This window comes from Aulostomus chinensis, chromosome 6 (assembly GCF_037954235.1).
Source record: "Aulostomus chinensis isolate RoL2024-O1b breed Wild chromosome 6, RoL_Achi_v1.0, whole genome shotgun sequence".
Classification (NCBI taxonomy): domain Eukaryota; kingdom Metazoa; phylum Chordata; class Actinopteri; order Syngnathiformes; family Aulostomidae; genus Aulostomus; species Aulostomus chinensis.
The window spans coordinates 16,531,344-16,553,483 of NC_141325.1; the positions used below are offsets into that span (position 1 = coordinate 16,531,344).

The 22,140-nt window shown below is 39.5% G+C and overlaps 1 protein-coding gene across 3 annotated transcripts in view; it reads right to left on the reverse strand.

The window, feature by feature from the left end:
- The window catches only part of ksr2 (kinase suppressor of ras 2), a 132,998-nt gene that overhangs the window by 88,397 nt on the left and 22,461 nt on the right, over positions 1-22,140 (reverse strand). For 2 of the 3 annotated variants that reach the window (XM_086206816.1, XM_086206815.1), the window contains exons 4-5: positions 15,617-15,652; positions 12,808-13,309 (exon numbers count right to left, since the gene is read on the reverse strand). In XM_086206816.1, coding sequence (XP_086062942.1) covers positions 12,808-13,309; positions 15,617-15,652 — 538 coding nt within the window. The remainder of the gene's footprint in view (positions 1-12,807; positions 13,310-15,616; positions 15,653-22,140) is intronic. The other variant, XM_086206817.1, reaches the window with a different exon arrangement.

Genomic DNA, 22,140 nt, shown 5'->3' on the forward strand with positions numbered 1-22,140 from the left:
TAGAAAACTTTGACGATCTTGTCAGGAAGCTCAGGATTAATAAAACAGAATCAAACACAAAATAGTTCAGATCTTTTAAATCCTTTCTTTTCTTTCAAAAGAATTATACAGCATTCGGATAACTTCTAATTACCTACTCAAATCCTGTTTTCCATCCCTCGCCCTCCCAAACCAGCCCTTACTCGTACATCCGGCTAATAAATCCATTCCATACCAGCAACAGAGGCCTCTGGGCAAACCACCACTCCTAAATACTAATATAAATTCAAAATCATGACTCCAATTTCTTGCCTGTCGGTGGCGGCTGGGATGAGCGGTCATTATGACAGAAAGAAGGCTGGATGGATTGAAGGGAGGAGTGGCACCGTCTGGCTGTTAAGGACCTGGTGTTGACACCCCCCACCCCTCACCTGACTTGTCATTAATGGCAACGGTGCCAAGGCCCTGCTTAACATGGATGAGTTTTTGTCCACAGAGAAAGCAAGGTACACACTCCTGGTATCCTGCTAACGTCTTTCATAGACACAGCTTTTGTGCTTTACACTTAACTATGCAGTGAGCTGCCGAACATATGGGACCAATAATACACCAGGGTCGTAGGTCGCCAACTAATGACCACTGTTTACGTGACCTGAGTGGAGGTACGTCTGCATCTCAGTTAACCGTCTTGGGGGCAAAGCATCAATCCGACATATAGAGAAGGAAAAATAATAAAAGTGTCCCCAGATTACAGATTTGCTCCATCAGATGAAGCACAGCAACGGTAATAAGGAGACATTTTAGTGACTAAATACAGAAGAAGACCAGTAAATTGTCCTCAATTTTTTTGTTGCACACTTTCATGTCGACGAATGCACTGAACATCAGAGTAACTGAGCTCGGTTATTTCACAGAGACGGTCAAATCAGATAGCAAGTGAGAGCTGTCAGGCCATTACAGTAAAAAGGAGGAATGATTAGACAAGACCTTGTTCTGTGAAAATTCTGTAATTCTGAAAGTCCTTGAATAAAATTATCAATGTAAAAAGAAAAAAGGACAAATTCAAAAGTAAAGAAGTCAGATACCAGCAGCATATTTGTCAAAACTTATACCATCAGGAATAGATGAAATACCATAATTGCCTGTTCACATAACACGTGTTCAGCTCTGGTTGTCCGCTCACAGAGGTTATTTGTAGGGTTGCCATCAAAAACCCCGGATCAGAGGCAAAGCACTTTTGCTCAGTTTTGCAACCAAGATATAAAGTGAACTATCAGGATCAGTTTCATGTACCAGAGTGAACAATGGTGCAAGACACCGTGTGAGGAGAAAACTGGGTGATGGATTGCCTGCAACAGTTAATGGTGCTGTTATTTCAGAGTCTGAGGCATTCTTGGATGGATAAACTTCAACAACTTACATTCAAACTTTGTACAGGATCACTATCAGGTACATATAAATGTCAAGAAACCCAACAGGGCAGCTCCTGTATCAGGGGACGCATTGGTCAAATTATCCATCAAAACCACCCCAGAGGTGACCAAGATTCTCTGAGAAGAGAAACACTCTTACATCTCACCACCAGGTTTGCATCAGGCAGAGCCTTAAACTTTGATTCCTGGACAGGAGTGGGAAAGAACTCAGTACTTTTAAGTGTATCAAATGACATATACCAATACTACTGATATTGTGTTTATCTCCACATAATTTGAGTACCTGAAAACACATCGACTGTAGGTAAAAGAGTCAAGTATTAGTTAAGAGAGAGAGAGAGAACATGTAACAGCAGCCGAAGTATTTTTTTATGCTTTTAAAACTTTCTGGAAACAACATTGCAAACTAATGGATAGCAACAAACCTAACCTGAGGAAAGACCTGGTCAAACACACAACACATCTAAAAACTGGAAAGCGCAATGTGTTTGAAGTAGCTGCACCTGACAACATTAGCGAGTGCAGATTTATTTTTTACAGGTGTAGTAATGATTTTGTCATTAGGAAAGTGCCAAAAAATTAATTGGTATCAATATCAGTTCAAATGTATACGGGACGGTGGCACGGTGGCACGGTGGTGCAGTGGTCAGCACTGCCGCCTCACAGCAAGAAGGTTCAAGTCCCGGCTCGGGCACGTGATCTTTCTGTGTGGAGTCTCCATGTTCTCCCTGTTCCTGTGTGGGTTCTCTCTGGTACTCCAGCTTCCTCCCACAGTCCAAAGACATCAAGAGGGGACGAGGCTGATTGATACTCTAAATTGACTGTAGGTGTGACTGTGAGTGTGAATGGTTGTCTGTCTCTATGTGTTGGCCCTGTGATGGACTGATGACCTGTCCAGGGGGAACCCCATCTCTAGCCACTGGGACAAGCTCCAGCCCCCCCGTGACCCTTAACAGGAATAAGTGGAAGAAAATGGATGGATGGGATGTATGTATACAGGACCCAGCCCTGTCCCAAGCATATGCCAATGTCCATGAACCACTAGTCCCTTTAGTAAGGTGTAAGCATCACTGTCAAGACCAACTGAATGTGTTTTTACAGCAGTTTTACTCTTGGGTTTACAGTTTCCCAGCAGAAGTGAACCACAATAGCATGTTTTGCCACTCAGTCTGAGGAGAAAGTGATGTTAGTCCATGCTGTCTGTGCTTAAATGTTTTTCTGGTATTTAATACCTGGTAATCAGACAGAGTAAAGCAGGTTCCAATGTGTTTTGAACACCAGTGGAGGTGTGACACCATTGTTTGCATGTAGATGACAGATTGAACTTTTATGTATGTAGCGCCTCATGGTTGACCTTTTGGCAAATTCACTTGGTGAGATGTTCATCACTTCACATCAGCCAACACCACCCTGACATCATCACCACCGCTGGGAGAATGAAATCCAATAAAAATGTACCCTCTGACTGAATTCAAAAATGTTACGGATGATGGTGAAATAACACATTGACAGGTTCTCAAAAGAGATGCATAATGAGAAGGGTGACGAAAGAAAGAAAAGGAAACACATAAAGAAAAGGGAAAGGAAAAGGGGGGAAGAGGAATGTGTAGTGTACACCAACTCAATGAAAGCAAACAGCTAAATTAGTCACGGAATGGATGCAAATTTGCTTCCCCTGAGTGTTGCATGGTAGAATTACCCTGAGAGAAGCGGGGGGTGAATCATGCCAACTGCCAGCGCCATGTGATTTATTAGCAAACATCCATTTCAATAAGAAAGTACTTAACATTCAAAAAGTCATGAAACTCTCATAAGGTAGCATTAACTATGCGATATTGCCATTTCCACTGGTGGTGGTGGTGGTTGCGGGGTGGGAGGGGGGCAAGATGCGAGACATAAGGAAAACAAACAAACAAGCCCGCTTTCCCTTACAACGTGCCAAGTGGGACGGTGACTGTCTGAACACTCACTTGGCCTTTTCAGTACACGCATGTTACTACTCATTAACATAGACAACGAGGTTCATTAATTGATACTCCAGTCCAGAGAGCCTCTCTGCTTTGAAAAGGGCAGCGAGAAAGAGTGAGAGAGAGAGAGAGGATATATATATATATATATATATATATATATATATATATATATATATATATATATATATATATATATATATATATATAGCAAGAGAAAGAGAGAGAGCGAGAGAGAGCATGAAGGCGGATCGAGGAGGGTGACGCTAAATACAGCAGGAATGGAGAGAAAGGCTGCAACATAAGCAAAATGAAATTGCTGTTACATTCCTGCTTAGAAATGAAAGTTTAAGTGGTTCTCTATATCTGGTTTCAAAGTATTAAAGGGGGGACTCTGTCGTTCTAATCCGTCATACATTTTGTCAAATCCATCTCATGGTTCCAAGCTGTCTACTTTGTGTGTGTGTGTTTGTGTGTGTGTGTTTGTGTGTGTGTGTGTGTGTGTGTGTGTGTGCGTACACAGAAAATGTCAGATGTAAACCCTTCTTCACCATTCCAGGAAATCAGTAGCAGCATGAGCATGACTCCTCGCCCGAGCAACACCACAACAGTAATAAAACCTAAATAACATTGCAGATATTACCTTGCCAACATGGATTGAAAATGTCTGACTTGCTGGGGCAGACTTCCTCGGTGTGTCTCAGGATTGCGATGGTAACTAGAATGAATGTAGCAGAGGTTTTCCCTCGTTTTTCTGTTGGTTCTCTATGGTTCGTTTTGGAAGTTAAAGATGATTAAAACCACTGTAAACACCCAAAAATCGCCAATACATGTCGGAAGCTCACGTTTAAAACCAAGCAGATATAAGTTAACATACCGCCAGGACGACTATCCTGTGAGAACGCCACCAGCAAGCTACGCCACAGTGAAGTCTATGTCCAAGTGGTACACTTGAAGGCAATTGAACTTGCTTGAATTTCTTGAAAACATTCCACCTCTCATCTAAGCAGCAAGTCCCTCTGTTTACCGCTTGGATAAACCATGACTGAGAAAAAAAAAAGCATTTTTATTCACATGAAGTCAAATCTAAGCATATTTAGTGCATTTACGTACCAAAACAGTTATTGCCCACATAGATATTTGTTAGTAGATCCAAATATCCTAGTCTTTAATCATAAAACTGGCTGGATTTTATTGTATTGACTGGCTGTTATGTACTTTTATCCCAGCTCAACCTCCTCACTGCGGTAAAATTAAATAATACATTAAATAATACAGCTTCTCGCTTTACCTCTTAGCCACCACAATGTAATGATTCGTAACATGACATCATACCACAGTGAGCGCCGAGAAGTCACGTGGTTTTAAAAGAAGCCCAACAACATTTGTTGTAAAAGTAGACGAGAAACAGATTCTGAATATATGAGACTGTCCTAGACTTTGGACCCGTACTTCAATCACTGATCGAACTGCTGCGTTTCACACTCTCCATATTCTACCACCAGTACAAAAAGTGTTTAATGAACAAACTAAGAAATAATAAATTTAAAAAGATCCAATGTCTGCACATTGTTTAATAAAAAACAAACAAACAAAGGATTAGAGGATTATTGTTGGATTATGGTTCAATTATTATATTGGCCTGGCTGATTTATGTCTCTGCCTGGAGTTTTCACCTTTCTGGTGTTTTGAATCTTGTTCTTTTCTCTTCCTCCCGACATCATGTTTGTGTTGTTTGCACTTAAATCACACCTACATTTAAAAAAAAATGTAATGACATATTTTTCTTGTGTCACTGAGGGCAAAAACTGTGACTTTCATCTGATTTCATTTATACTCAAGGCAGCAAGTTAAAATTAATCTCAGTTTAGGAGAAAAACAGGAAATAAACTCGGGAATTTTCTTTTGTTTGGTTCAGCTTCTTTCAAGAAGTACTTGTTTCTGCATCTTCTACGGGCATAAAGGCATTTTAATCTTTTCTGTAACCAAGTGCTTTGCTTTTTTTCCTGATTTGTTTCAAATTTTTTTTTCACATCTTCCTCCAAAGAGCAATATCTTTTTGTGCCAATACTACTTTCAAGAAGCTCTTGTGTTCCATTTTTTTTTTTTTTTTTTAATTCCTATCTGACCTTCGGTGATAGGCGGGCTACACCCTGGACAGACCACCAGTCAATCGTAAGGCTGACAACTTCACAGTGATGGTACTTTAGAGGTTCCAATTAAATTAACCGTGGGAGGAAGCCAAGCACCTGGAGAAATCCCACGCAGCCAGGAACACAAGGGAGGGGGGGAAATTCAACAGAGAAAGACCCCAGCTGGCTGGCGGCCGACTGGCTGGCTGAAACTCCTCTGACTTTTACCGCTGTGCTGCTCCTACCTGGAAGACAGTCTTCCAGACAGAAATCTTTCTTTTTTCATTTACTCGTTTCTCAGGGAAATGTCGAGCCAAGAATAACCCTTCGGTGAAACGTCTTGACTGTAAAAAGGGCAGTCAAACTGAATCTGTTGGTTTGACTGATTGAACTCGTGTGTTATCTACTGCGCGTAACTGCTTCCGTGTTTGCAAATCCTTTCATTGAGAATTCTCTTTTTTTTGTCACACCGGACCACTATTCTTTCTGTCAACATTCACTGAGCGAATCTACATCTGGTCATCATGACTTGAATATTGCTATGTCTATGCCATATACATGCACAGCCCCCTCACAACCACCACCACCACCACTACCCATAGGTTTGTCACTTTTCTTTGGGTTTTTTTTTTTTCTTATAAAAAAAAAAACAGGCTTGATAAAAAATAATCAACAAAATTATAAAATAAATCCCACGTAATGCTGTTTTTGTGTGGTTAAATGCTCAACTAATATGTAGGGTCCCTGTTTACTCATCATTTTTTCCATCATTTTAACAGGCGGCACATTGACACTTTGTTCAGGCCCTCAATTTGTCAAACAAAAGAGGTAGGACAAAAATGAGGAGACAGTAGCGCACAGACAAACGCCATTTTAACAACACAACATGTGTTCACTTTTGGCCTGTGGCCAACCATTAAGATTCAGAGTTGGCCCCCAGGAAAAAGTCATTTACTAAGTTAAAAAAAAAAAAAAAAATCAGGATTTTTCATTGTCAGGTATCTTGTAGAAAGCAACAAGGCAGAAAATATTGCAATATGACTATGTTTTTAATAGGAATGGACTGAGCTTAAAGAATGGGTAGCAGATATTAAATTGTTGTGTTTTTTCTCCTGAAGCCCCTTCACTCTCACTGTGATTTCCACAGAATTTCTGAGCAGATATTTTACTGGAGATAGGCAGTCATGTCACGTAAGGTGAATTAAGATTTGACGACACCTCTACAGGTCAACCGCACACTGTTAGACCATCACACCAAAGTAGCATTGGCACCATATTGATTCTTCCACCCAGACTATGGCAAATCTCCTCCAAGCTAAATGGGTTGCCAAGATGGATGTGTTTTATTTACCAATGCCTGCAAACTCAGTTCAGGTGCTAACTTATCATACAATTAGATATATTTTAGACATTTTTTTGATGCCATTCTGTTTTATTCCTTACTGTTCTGTTGGGTTTTTTTAATACTTGCTGAACTGTATCATAATTATTATTTATCCATTTCCTTTTTTTTTTTTTTTTTTTACTGTTCTTGCCAATTCAGCAGTTCTTAAATTATCTGATGATATGGTGTTCTTTACTTTATTTATTTACTTGTTTATTCTTTTATTTTTATCATCTGATTTTCTTCATTGGCTAACTTTTATCTGTCTTAACCTCCACCATACCTCGATTCCCACTTCACTGCTTAAACCATGTTTCAGCCTTGTTTTACTACCTACCTACCTAGCGACTACCTATTAACTGTAGTTTGTGTCCAAGCAAAGTGTTCATTACTTGGCACCCTCTCTGTTAATCTTAGAGCTATAATTACTTTTGATGGGGGCATTTATTTAAAAAAAAAACACGCGTCACTGAAGACGAACTCATTTCCCATTAAATCTCCTCACCTTCAAAATTAGTTTGACATTGTTTGATAAATATTATAATATATCATTATTGTGGGGGCGGCACGGTGGTGCAGTGGTCAGCACTGCCGCCTCACAGCAAGAAGGTTCTAGGTTTGAGCCCCAGCTCCAGCACAGGATCTTTCTGTGTGGAGTCTCCATGTTCTCCCTGTTCCTGTGTGGGTTCTCTCTGGTACTCCAGCTTCCTCCCACAGTCCAAAGACATCAAGAGGGGATGAGGCTGATTGATACTCTAAATTGACTGTAGGTGTGACTGTGAGTGTGAATGGTTGTCTGTCTCTATGTGTTGGCCCTGTGATGGACTGGTGACCTGTCCAGGGGGAACCCCGCCGGGACTCGATCCTTGAACCTTCTTGCTGTGAGGCGACAGTGCTGACCACTGCACCACCGTGCCGCCCCCACAATAATGATATATTATAATATTTATCAAACAATGTCAAACTAATTTTGAAGGTGAGGAGATTTAATGGGAAATGAGTTCGTCTTCAGTGACGCATTTCTTGAATGACACACTCTAATTATTATGTCATTTGTGGAGATGTGCAGCAGCAGGGTTGACCTTTCCCAGCTCCCGGTCTGGGAATCTCTTGCATTGCTGAGAAAGAAGTTCAGTAAAGTTAGGAATATATTAACAAATGGGAACTTTCCGGATCAATAACTCATAAACAAAACATTATTAAAACACAAACAGCCCATCTTTCCAGGCCTCATAAGGAAGAAAACAAGCTACAATCCAATTTTCATCTAACAAGCTATTCTCCAAGCTGGATGGTGCAGCAGCCGGCTGTGGGCCTAATGCCCAGTGATGTCAACAAAATACAGAAAACAGTTCCTGAAAAATGTGTAATAACTGGTCTCCTGATGGTTAGAGTACAACACTTAAATTGGGGAGAAGGGCTGTGCATGAAATATTGAATAACTTCACTCTTATTGTGTGGTACCATCATATAATACTTGTTTATTTTTTCAAAACTAAGCGTTGCAGTTTAATGAGAACCCTGTGTAAATGTCCGCGTTTGGTTCTGATTTCTTCCTTTAATTTGAACTCTAGTGTTAAGGCCGAGCAGTTAAAAAAAAAGAAGAGATAATAAAGTTAAAACATGTCGAGAATTCAATCAAAATGTCATTTTTGACAATAAATGCTGCCATCTCCTCAAAGTTTGTGGCGTATTTCCTCCTGAACACACAGTTTACTCTTTCACGTTCTTATTAAAACATGTTTGGGTTTTTTTGCGCTAAAGATAAAGAATTTTCTTGTCACTCACATTGTCCCTAAATAAAATGTCTCAAGGCATTTTAGATAGAAATTGGATATTGGTTGCCATTACTGACATTATTCACGGATCAGATATTGAAATGATGGTGTCAATTCCAGGTACTGATCCGGATTCAGTTCCACAGCCTGAGCTGGACCATGACACGTAGCATGAACTCTGAAGACCACATGCAGTTCAAATAAATCTGCTCTGGAAAACATCAAAAATGGAATGGATTTGTGAATATTTTTTACTCTCTTTAATAAGAAAAGTGCTGTGTGGTTGATTACCACCACATGACGCAACTTTAAGAGCTCTGGTGCCAGAATCAGTTTTGGTACCAACAGATGTGTGTCGGATAATAACTGGAAAGACGTACCAAAATCTGATCAAAACTAAAAAAAATAAAAATAAAAAAATAGACTGGTGAATCTCTACTTATTAGCTGCCAGTAACATTCAAAAGAGTGCATAAAAATCTGAATAGATATTTTAACAAGTGCAGGACAAAAAGAAATACAGGAGGACAGATAGAATATCTGCACAATATTTGGGATGCTTCTTTACAAAGTACATAAGGGAACCTGATGAAGAGCTTTTTGATCAAAACTTGATAAAAATCACTTTGGAAGCATCTGCAAGAGTATGTGGATGACTTCTCTCTCATGCTGGAGGTACACTCACTGAAACACTTGACTTTTATCATGAAATGTCTGGTTTATTTTTCCGCATTCAGACGTAAATCAGAAAGTGGGGTTTGAAATTTTTGTCCACTTTTTCGACTTTATTTTCTCTTATTGTATCTTCGGCCCTGATGATCTTTCCATTAGAAACATGAATGACTACAAATGTTGTAACTTTATTGTGTATGTCACAGTCTAAAATACCACCGTATCATTTAAAGGCCATGTCACCTCCGCCCTACTGTATAGGTATCCTACACACTGCACCGCTGAAATCCCATCCTGTCCCAGCACTGCACATGTTACCGAGAATAATCACCAAAAGCCAATGATTCCACTACATGTGGCGACCAATCTACGAAAGTCAAGCATGTTGGGTCTGTAGAAAAACTGAGTATATCTGTACTTAAACTTGACAGGTGATGGAAAAAAAAACTACAATTTCCCAACACAGGAGAGGGTTTGATTTCTTCAGCATGCAACTTAGAAAATACGCAGCTGTTAAATCTCAGAATGAGATTCTCTTTGATTCAGAGATCGCTGAACATACTGGGAAGGAAGCGATTTGCTTATTATTTCTACAGAGCGATAGAAAACCAGCCTGTGGTTCACTGCGAGCTGAAATGAAAACACATTATCACACAGACAAACACATTAAACCCAAAGGCAGAAAGCATAACATATAAAGCCGAAGATGAGGATTCAAACAGGCCCACCTGAATATTAATGATAAAAGCAACTGGAAAGAAATTATTTGCAAAAACACCCCTGGACAACACATCTTATGCAGGTGAAGATCAATACAAATCTTAAGATGAGGCTTTTTTTCTGCTCTGAAGTTTCCCAGTCCTCAATTTTTAAACAAATAATACAATAAATCATCTTTAAGTTGATATAAGTTTTATCGACATCAGAATCCAATGACGTTTTGTTCGTATACCCTCTACACATGAACTATGACACATTTCCAAGGCAAAAGGACAAAGTGCAATGTTCACATTTTATAGAATAAATGTCACTTATCTATTAGTGGCACAGATGAACTTCAGTTTTCCGTCAGCACGGTATGCACATTCATCTGCATCATCTCTGTGGTGTATTATGCAGTGATAATGAGATATTAGGTCATGTCTCATTAAGATCAAGGTACAAAAAAATGTCTTGTGGAGTCAGAGGTTAACGCCTGGGTATTGTGTCTTGGCCACCCCGGCAGGCAATTAAGCAAAAGAAAATGAGGAACCGAGGACTGAAAGGAGCTTATTAAAATCTTCAAGTTCGAAATACAGTAAGTGGAAATGTGGGTTGTTCCGGAGGAAAATGGTATATGAGAAAAGCAACCCCTGGAAATGTTATTTGGTGTGATATTTTAGCTAATTTTGAAAGATGGTTGCTTCTCATCCTCACGCTGAGTCAACAAGTAGAGGAATTGAACTGCACGATGACGAAAAAAAGGTTGTAATTTAAGAATTTACTCCTGTATTGAGAATAACAACAGTCGCAAACTTGGCAGTGATGCCAATTTCTTTGCACATCCAGAATCAAACCAACAGGAGTGGCTCATGCCAGATCTGAACCACCATCTTGATGCTTGCCAGTACCATCCTCCAACCAATTAGGGTGTATGATGAGAGGTACTTAACCATCAGAGAAGCCAGCAGATCTGCGCTGTCTCAATGAGTTGCAACATTTCCAGGCACACATAGGCTACTGATTAGTGGGGCTCCCTCACAGCCTGCAGTCTATCAGCGCTCAGGGACCGGTAATCAATTCTCTGATGCCGTTTGAGCCTATTCACTGTGGCTATGATCTACTCCTCATTGTGCAGATGTACACGACCATGCGCTCGGACGTGTGTGGATGCAGCCCTGTCCACTAGGCACCAAATATAACCCAGATGGCTGCCGTGAAAGCAGAGGATAACTCCCAAATATTAACTTACCAAGTGTAGCAGTGATAGGGCACTGTGATCTAATGGCATTATCAAAATGAGTGCAGCTCTCCTGAGGCAGACTCTGGTTCCTGATTACCCAGCAGTGGCGGGCCCTGTCCGTGGCAAAATCTGATCAGCATAGCACCAGACGCAAGCATGGCTGGTCAGGAACTCAGCCCGAGGTCTCTTATCGCTACCGACAGACTGCTGGATCTTTATGGGCGATGATGTCCCTCCACGAATTAATCTGATTGGGCTCTGGTAGAAGATTATGTTCTCATAAAACTGCTGAAAGGAAAGGTGGGGCTCCAACTTCCTTTCTGTGCCACTTGGATCAGATGGAATTACATGGTGATTAGGAAGTGCTGAATCTCTGAGAGTTGACTTCAGGCAGGGACGTCTGCAGAAAATGACTGACCACTGCTAACGGAAAATATTCTCTACTCGGACAGTCGAGTAGGTGCGATAATAACCTTGGAAATTGCGACAATAACATCATCTGTTTGCTTGTATAACAATAAATTCATCAACATACATTAATGTCATCATTTGCCAACGCAACAGCGCAAACACAAAGATGAGCATTAGGCTATTCCAGGAAGGCCTATTGTGACATCACTGTTAAGGATAAAGGGAACAATATATCTGTATAGTTATGTTCTGTATACTATGATATGCGGAGATATGATGTCCATACATTGGCCTAATATTGAACAATTATTGCAATATCAATTTTTGTTAAAGCATCAATATAATATTAATAGCATTAATCTAATATTAACAGACGGTTAATGATAAACAGATCCCACGTTGTTTATTGAGCACGCGTGCGTTTGAGAGGCAATTATCATTGACTAACGTGTCAATGCTGAGAATACAATTTCTGTCTCTCTGATTTTGTGGGGGTATTCGTCATCATGAATAAATCGCCAATGTACTGATTACAGAAGAATCCCTTTATCGTGATGATACTTTTGTTTTCATGTTGATGCATCATGATGGTTTGGTATTGCCAGTTAATCTGAGATATAAACTCTTGGATACAGATTTTATAAAATTGGTAATAAAAAAAAGAAAAAGAAAAAAAAGAAATGCACATACCTGTAAAAACAAAAAACTGAACAATAACAAATGCTTAGTAAATCTAAGAAAACATGTGGTGTGTCTGTTAGAAGTGTGACTGATTTGTAAAAATGAAGAAGCCAAGGCCTGCTTGTCACCATCATGCGATTCTTTTACGATGACACAACCTCCATTTATGAGATTATGTGACACATTCAGCACTTGCCAGAACTTTCTATATTAAAGCAACCTCGTAACATCTTTTAGAAAAAAATCGGATCCAAACTGACCTACAAGATTGAAGAATTTGTGTGAGGAGGATCATACACATCCTTTAATAAAAGCATTTGTCCATACTGACAAGTTCTTTAAATCGCAATTGTTATGTAGTGGATTCCATGTCAGTACTGAATGCTGGTGATAGGAACATGGGTTAGACCATTACAGAATAACACTTACTTTGGTGTCTGTGTGTCATCTAAGCGGTTTCCAAACTGGAACTCATGGGATTTGCTGCGGTGAAGTGCAGTGAACCCTGGCAGCAGATGGATAAGCTTGCGGCTTGGCGGAGGTGGCGTTCCTGGGGCCTTCACTTTGTTCCTTCGTCGCATAGGGGGAGTGCCTGGCGGGGTCATGGTGTTGAACACCAAGGGAGTCCGAGGAGGCGTGTGGCCAAAATGCCTCTGGCGGGGTGACGGTGGCAGGGAGCGGTGACCAGTGTCCAAGGGAGGGAAGAGCCCCGTGACAGGGCTGTCAACGGTAAGTCGATCTGTGTACAAAGGGGGAGCCAGTGCCTGGGGGCTGTGGCACATGTGCTGGTTGTACTTGGACTGGACTTTGGGGCTTTGGGAAAGCTGGAAACGGATCCATTGACTGGCCTCAGGCTGGCACACTGGGGTGTTTTCTTTTCCTGACTCAGAGGTAGGCCATTGGATAGACCAGTCCTGCTTTGTCTGGCTCCCTGAGGAGTTAAAGCAGAGATACAGATGTGATGGCTGAATCACCTGGCTTGTAATTAACTGCATACAATGTACAGTCAATTCACTCACATTTCTAAAAGCTGATTTACATACTATATTTCTGATGTACTACAAAGCCATGCTGAGGGTATTCCAGTATTTACCCAGGATTGACAACACTTTGGTAGAGTGGAAGATGTTGGAATTTCATTTGTGAGGCAAAAAGAATTGGGAAAAAAAAATTAACAATGTCCCAGTTGTACTGAATTATCTGTAACCCTCACTGTGGAGTTTCTGCCAGAACAGTTACTAAGGCCAGCCAGCAAGCATCCTCCAGTGAGGGTGGCATACCCTGATTGCTGCATTTGTTGCGGTTGGACTTTGCGTGCTGCTATTTCAGTGGCACACATCTATGGCAAAAATATTTTCTGGTGTTCTAACAAACACAGCAATACACCATGACTTAAGTACTTGTTGGCACAAGTGGAGTGCAAGTTCATTTGTTAGTTAAAGAGCAAGGGTGCTTGGCGGGGAAATGTCACATTCGCTGGTTTTAAACGAGCGATGACGTTCGCGCTTGACCGAGCACCAGCTTGCGCCATGCTTACAGATGGCATTAACAGGGCCCTAACTCTTCCGTCACAGTATGTGCTCTTATCAAGTTTTAATATTAGAATGTTATTTTCATTACTATTATTGATGGTATTATATACCACAATACAGTAAATTCAATGAAGAGGTAGTGAAACAAATTGTATTTTCTTCTCATATTCAGTTTTTTTTCTTGGTTTATTTGAAACTTCCATACAAACAAAAACAGAACAAACTCTCTCACCTAAATTATCTTGCCAGGCAGGAGGATTTGCACAACCTGTCAAAAATTCAGTCCTGATTTGGTCCATGGCCGCTGGCCTAGAACACGGCTACATGGGTGAAAGTGTATCTCTTCTGGTCGGAGCGTTTCTATTTTCACATTTTCAGTCCATTGCAATATTTTCGTATTGTGCAACCAAAACATGCGGCAATGAAAATATGTGAATTTGAGTTAGATTTTAATGCTTTATAGCCTTTCTTTGCCTACAAAGGGTTTATAAACATGTATGCGTAGAGCTGTGACATTACTTATCGATCTTTATCCATTTAATTTCAAACGGCAGCAGAAATGTCTTCAGAAATGTTATAGCTGCGAGCCTGTGAACTGAACGATAACATTTACATCTGCGGTATTGCTGCTGAGTTCATACTCACCACCAGGAATGCACTCTCTCAACCGCACACTCACTAAATAAAGGCACACGGTATGAGTTCCCTATTTGTAAAACACATTAAAAATGTTACAAAAATATCATTTTAAGTGCTTAGGATCAGAAGTGAATCAATTTCGGCATAGCATACAACTAGGCTCGCAATACACTGGAAGACACCCTTTCACAGTGTAATTAAAATCAGTTCTATCAAACAAAAACAGTGAAAACTCTTTAAAAAATTGAGTTCTTATAGAAAACATGTTCATGTTTAAATAATTTCAAGCACCAGTAAAGTAGGAGTTAGAACCTGGAACTGAGTTAGTTTTTTTCTCATCTCAAAGTCAGTGAGATTTTTGAGTAGGTTTCAGTTAAATGCCTGGAGGAAGGTCTGTGGTTTGTCAATGCTTAAGATAAATTTCATAAAACTTTGTTTGGCACAGACTTTAATTTGCAGGTTGGAAGTCTAATGTAAAAATTTCATTGGTTTTTGGGTGAAGGACCCATGATGATGCTAACTTCCCTGCAGCATTCAATAGCACCTCCACTGCGGACATCCAAGAGGCTGACAATGTCGAATCCTGGGTAAATAAAACATGGCTAGATACAGCACATAAAGAGAGATTTCTTTTTAATAATTTGGGTGAACATTTGGTTAAAATATCTAAAATAAATTGGTTCCTGTCATGCACTTAACACTGAGATATCCATTAGCTCTAAATCTTGTTTGCAACAACAATGCTGGCAGCAGGCCGTTATTTAGGACGACCAAATATGCTCAATTTGCGTAATGAAGAATTAATTTTTGATGCAGATGCATTAGTAGTGCATACGAATTCAGATGTGGAGCAGATTAAGCATGAATGAATCAAGCCAAAGAGTTAGAGACATGGAGTAGTGCACCAAAACAGATGAGGGGAAAAGCTGCATGAGTCATAACACAAGACAACTTGAGCCGAGACTGTAAGCCTTTGGTTGAATGAGAGAGGAAGAACAACAGAGGCGAACAACTTGAATGTGAGCAGCCAAAATGAGTGTTTTTGAGCTCATATAACAATACTTTACCTCCATTACTGTGCAATTTATCCTCCTCAAGTTGTTCTTGAATAAGAGACAAAAACAGAATGTGTTTATTGATCTGGCAACTGAAATAGTTTTGGATACTCTGCTTGTCTTTCATGCATAGAAAACAGGCTGTTCAGCAAAACAAAATATAACGTTGGTTGAACCGATCCAGGGTACATCTCAACAGATGCAGGTGCAGCTCATGCATGACTAAATCTGGGCAAAATTGACCCCACAGTCTTCAAATTGCTATTGACCGCCAAGCCACCATTAATGCAAATTTCTGTCAACAACACTACTTTCCTTTCTTTCTTTTTTTTTATGGTCTTGTTGGTGTATCATTTTTTTTTCTTTGCTGTGACATTGTCTCTAAGGAACTATGAGCATCAAAAAACCCAGACTTCAAACACAATATCAACACCAGCAAGATCAAATGAACCACGAAAAACATCTCCCATAAAAGCTCCCGATGGAATTTAAAAACTTGGGGGGAAAAAGCCAGCAGCCTTTTCTATTTGGTATGAGGATGCGGCCGCAAGGAACAACAGATGCGAGAGAAGACGGCTGCAAAAACACCAGGGACATAATAAATGGGAATTTCCAAGGGTCTTTCTTTTATTTTTTTTTTTAGAAAAATATAGTTACCTTGACTGAATGAGCTTAAATCCATTTTCAATGATGCCAAAAAACACTTGAAAATGCAGCTTTTCTTTCGCCAGAGGTATCAACAATGATTTATTTTAAGTATTGGTGTATTTAAGTTTTAATGAGAGCGGTTGTAGCACGAGCAGTGAAGAAATGCCAATTTAAAACGACTGTTTAATAAACCGAAAGAACCTCATGGTGCGCTGAGGTTTGAAACACTGTTTACATGCGGTGTTCATTTTTAATAACGTACCACAGCAGGAGGGTGGAATTAATGTGAATACACATGAATTGATAGGGTTAGATACGAATTTATAGGAATCGACAGGAAAAAAAGCGCAGGCGCAATCTCCCAACACATCCAAAGATTAATAGCATCTCGCATGCTACTGCACAGTTTGATTATGAAGACTGCATCCAGTTAGGTTAAGTTTAATGATCTTACTTAAAATACATTTGGTCAATGACATTAAAACCGTGGGAAATACAAACATTTTTTATGGTTCAATGATAAAAATCCTCCCCAAAAAAAGAGTTCTACTTTTCATCTGCCTAAGAGAATATAAATGCCTGTATATGACAGTGTACACACAGTTCATAGAAATAACACCAAAATTCCTATTAATTCCTCCTGAACATTTCCCAACACTGAACATTACCAAATTTTCCAACCCTGAATTCACAGTGATTCCCTCTCTGTGTCTAGGAATCATGTATCCTGGCCATGCAATAAGCCAGTTTGTCTGCCCTGCAACAGCTTTCATACAAGTCCCCCCCCCCAAAAAAATCACACTATTATCATGTTAATCTGTTTCACAATGAAATGTTGTAAAAAGAATAACATATCTAGAACATTTCCTTCAATATAATCACATTGCAATTACAATCAAAATAATCACAGTTCGATATTTTTTCTTAATCTTGCAGCCCAACATTGGACGATTCGAAAAAATATATATTTGCACAAAGGATGAACGCATCCTCTAAACAATTTCACAAAGACACACAAAAATTAATAGGGTGTCGTATTTGACTCCAATTATGACGACAGAGCACAAAGCACCCTGGGTTGCATGTGCTCCTCCTCCTTTACCAAGCAAAGCCTCACGGCAAGTCTCAATCTAAATACTCAGTTTGACTCATCTTAAACTCTCGTAATTATTTTCAATCTGTTTGATTTATTCATGTCGATGTTAACAAAACACGCTTTGAAATGTGAAATTACAAGACGGACGAATCATCGCAGAACCAGCTGCTAATCCAATTTATCAAAAACATCTGTTGAATCTCTCTGACTGACATTTCCTAATCAGTAAATCAGGTGTTGTCTTGGTTGGCATGGAAACGTGTTGGTTTTCAGCACTGTGTGACACATGGTTAGGAAAGTAAAAGTAAAGTTCGAAAATGTAAAATGGTGACCATGAGGGCTTACTTTTGAAGAGGTGCTCGTTCTATCAGTGGAGCATTTACTGACATTTTCCATAGCGACTGATGTTCCAGAAGGACAGATGACATGTGCGAGGATTGATTAGACTAATGAATATGCAGCCTATTGACAGCACACCTATGGAGGCGAGTCAATATGGTCTCTCGATGCAAGCTGTTCCTGCTGCTCTGAACACAGAGGACAACACTCACACTGTCTCTGTGCCCACATTAAAATCTCCCGCACAACATGTCAGAATTTTCAGATGAACTATATGCACAACGTTTTACAGATCGTTAAATACCCACGTTCTTACCAAGATTTACACACCAAAAAAGAAGCGGTTTGGAACAATTACTGATTGATGCTATCCAACAAATTTGTGCTAATGTATCCCAAACTTTCAGGAGTGCATGTGCAAAGTGATGATGTAATCACTTTACAATTAACCCAAATTAATGAATTTGGCCCACTGCATTTTACAAATGGCAGGAATGTGAAATATTTGTTAGGAAGGTTAATTCTTTGAAAAACAACTTTCAATGTCATGTTGTGTTGCTGCAGAGATGTCCTGGCTCCAGATTATCCTCTACAGATGTAAGAAAATATCTTTGTTTAACAGGGATTCCTATAAATGAACACCGTAGTTATTCTAAATGGTTGTTTTTAATGAAAAGGAAAAATATTAATGCAAAAATTAACATTTCCTCTTATATCATAAATCATATCGCAATTTTAATCCAATAAACGCAATTAGGTATTTTTACTAAATCATGTAGACCTGGTCATTGCTACCATACATCCACTGACAGTTGCATGCGAAAGAGGCTTTTAAGAGTTGAAATATTCGTTGGAAAAATTCATTCACACATGGGGTAAAAAGTTGAAATGAAACTTTAATGATTCAAATTGGAGGAGCTCATTTCATCATCAGATCATTTGATCAATTTTGCCCTGTTTATCCAGCAGAGGGCGCTCTCAAACTGGGAGGGACAATCACACTATCAGATATGCCAACATTTTTCTCAACTGAGAGTTCCAGACAGAACCCACGCAGGTACAGGGAGAACATGCAGACTCCACACAGAAAGATCCCCTGCCCGAGCTCGAACCCAGAACCTTCTTGCTGTGAGGCGACAGTGCTGACCACTGCACCACCGTGCCGTCCTAACTGTTAGCCATTTTTTGAAAAGCCCATCAACTATATCTTATTTACCACAAAACTGCCTTGACATGAACAACAGATGATGAGCAAAGATGAAGAGACTGAAGCAAAACTGGGCCAATAAAAATATCAGCCATCAGGCCAATATATCCCAAGAATGACCAATATTTGTACACTCAGATGATGTACTGATATTATCGTGCATCCCTAATTGGAGCTCCTTGCCAGAAGCTTTTAAAAATTCATCACCAATATGATAGCAGGATTTGTATGTGAGGATATCTACGACACCACACGGGACAACAAAGAATGAAGGACAGAATCATTCCTATCACTGTCGCTGTGCAACAGCAGCAGATAGGATGTGTTTGAACGAAAAGAGACAGCCCGAATTCCAAAATCTGCAAAGGGTGAAATGTTTTTTTTTCAAAATTTCATTTGGTATCAGGTGTGTGAAGACTTTAAGAGGCCGTGTCTAAACTCCAAAAAGCACTTGAGACAGAAATCAAGATGGAGCGAGGATGAGTGGGCTCAAAAGAGCACAAACGCGGGAGAAGATGAGGAAGATTTTCATCAAGCTTCCTTTATGAGCGGGAACAAAAATTCAGCTTCACCTCATACGAACAATTAAAACTGATCAATAGCCACTGATGAGTTCACATTACGGAGGTTTGTGTTCCAAATTGCTCTTGGTCAGGTCCAGAGGTGCCAAATTACTTTGGACATTTCAAAATGATTACAAAGCTAAAACACAGGAAGCATTTTTTTTTCATTAGCATCCCATTTGATTCAACTCGTGCACTTTGGTAATTATATTCTTGCACAGGGCAGCCTCATTTTGGCAGCAGTTATCAAACTGACACCAGGGTTAAATTTCTCTGCAATAGAAGCCCTGAACTTGAATGACACTTGTGAAACTGCTCCTTCAAGTATGAGTCAGTTCATTAAGTACACTTGTATCTTAGCAACTGCCTCAGCAAAATAAAAAATAAATAAATTTTAAAAAAGCAACGGGTCTTAACTAATGAACTTCTTGTTTCACATGATCTCACCTAAGTACAATCTTCAGGCAAACTACACACTTAGCATGACAGCTGCCATTTCAGTTCATTTGTAAGAGTTTCAGAAGTGTATTGTTATGAGGGGCTTCGATAGAGGAGTAATAAGGTTAAAGTCTGGAAGAAAGGACAGATCAGTAAGACAGAAGTGTGCCGATACAGGTTCGAGTGTCCTCGAATACGAGGGTACTGCTCTTGATTTCACATCCAGGAATTCCTTTTCTTTTCTTTTCTTTGAATTTATCTCGTCTCATCTTTGAGACGGATTAAGTTACATTTTTACTGTCTCGGTAGAAATCACATTGAAACCAGTGATCATTTACCATTCTGGCTTAAGCGACTGATGATCGAGGTAAGCATAATCATCACTGTCACATTCCCCAGACAAATCCTCCAGTGTACGGCTGTGGTAAAGCTTACTGATTTGGAGATAATATCAAATTCCTATTTATCTGACTGATATTGTGACCTAGATCGGCAAAGATTCACAAAATATCAGAGGGAGTTATCATTTGTGTGTCATTACTCACATTCTAACTGAAAAACAGATTAAAATGATAATGGTGTTATTTTTGAAGGGGTCTGTGCAAGGCAAAGATGTAGATTTGCATGCTGAGATGTATCAGCAAAACCACAATTCATTCGGACCGCTACTTTCATGAAACAAATACTGCACCTCGTGCACTTTGGGTATTTAACTGTAGGTTAACCCCAAATTGTGTTATTTATTTCTGCTGGATGACTGCTGTCATTAACAATATTATTGCCAATGATATAATTTCCAAAAAAAGAAGAAAAAACATAGTGATGTTAAAATATTTCATTTAAAAGTAAAGAATATTTTAAAATAGAAAAAAAAATGTCCTGAATATGAATAGTGACATTTGCTCTTCTGTTAAAGTAATTTGCTCTTCTCTTCAATTGCATGAGACCAATTAAAGTTTGGGACCAGTCTCCACTGGTTGCCTGGCAACTGGTCCTACATGACACGCACATGACCCCCATAAAACATCAAATTAGCCATATTCAAGCAAACAAAACATGATAATGAATGGTGGTAAGAGGTGCAAGCCTGTGGATTGTTACCTCTGTGCAGAGCCTAGCTAGCTGTTATTCTATACTAAAGCACTGCTGAACATAGACACATAATATAGATGAGCACATTCTCCAAAATGTGAGGAACTGTCCCACGTGACAAACAGAGGCTATAAACCCATGTTCAGCTCATCATTTTGCCTTTGTCTTTGTTCCTGAATGAGAAGAACTGCTAGCTCATTTTCCCGTGTTTGTTTGTTAAATATGACTTTCAAATTTATTCACTTTGTTTTAAAAAAACAAACAAACAAACATTTTAAGTTCAAAATTTAAAAAAAAAAATGACATGACTCAGGGAGGTGGAAGTGTGTTATCTGGAGTTGGAAGGAATTTCATATACTCTCAATAAAGTTTGTTTTTTAAAAATACGTACTTGTCTTTGAATTTACTGCAAGTTAAACGCTGTAAATTGAGTTATGTCTTTGCATGGCCGAGATGCTGCGCTTTGTCAAGAAACAAATTAGCAACAAAGCATTAGAGATTGTCCTTTTTCTCATCGTCTGTGGATTAAACAACTGAAGAGCTGATTTGCAAAATTAGAGGTTTTTGTTTTTGTTCAAAAAGGTAGATTGTTAGCTGTTATGCTGCTTTGTTTAAATAAATTAGCTTCAGTTCTATAGTTACAGACCACCTACAAGCAAAACTGTGTTTTTCTTCTTGTTGCCACAGTTGAATGTTTGAGATTCCCGCTATAGGATGAGTCTGACACTTCTGGGCTGGTTTCACATTGACTGAAAAATATTTTCTCTGATTATAGAAGGCGGGCTTATGATCTGTGACTTCATAAATATTTTGCCTCCTCAACGCGTACCTGTTACAGCGACCTTGACTTTTGACCTCCAACTTGTATTAGAGCATCCTTGAGTCCCAGTGCGTGCTTGAGCCAAATTTGGGGAAGCTCTCTCAAGGCCCTCTAAAAATGGCGCATTAATGAAAAAGTCGGACGCTTGGATGTCATAAAAACATAACGGAGGCATAAATGAAGGAATTTCCAGTGTCGTATATTAATCTTCTAACACTAAGTAAAAAAGAAAAGGGAAAAAAAAACACTTTTCCTCAAATGGTTGAAGGCCTCCATTTATTTATCCTCATATCTGCTTTATTCCACGAGCAAATGCTTTATGCGTGACTATTT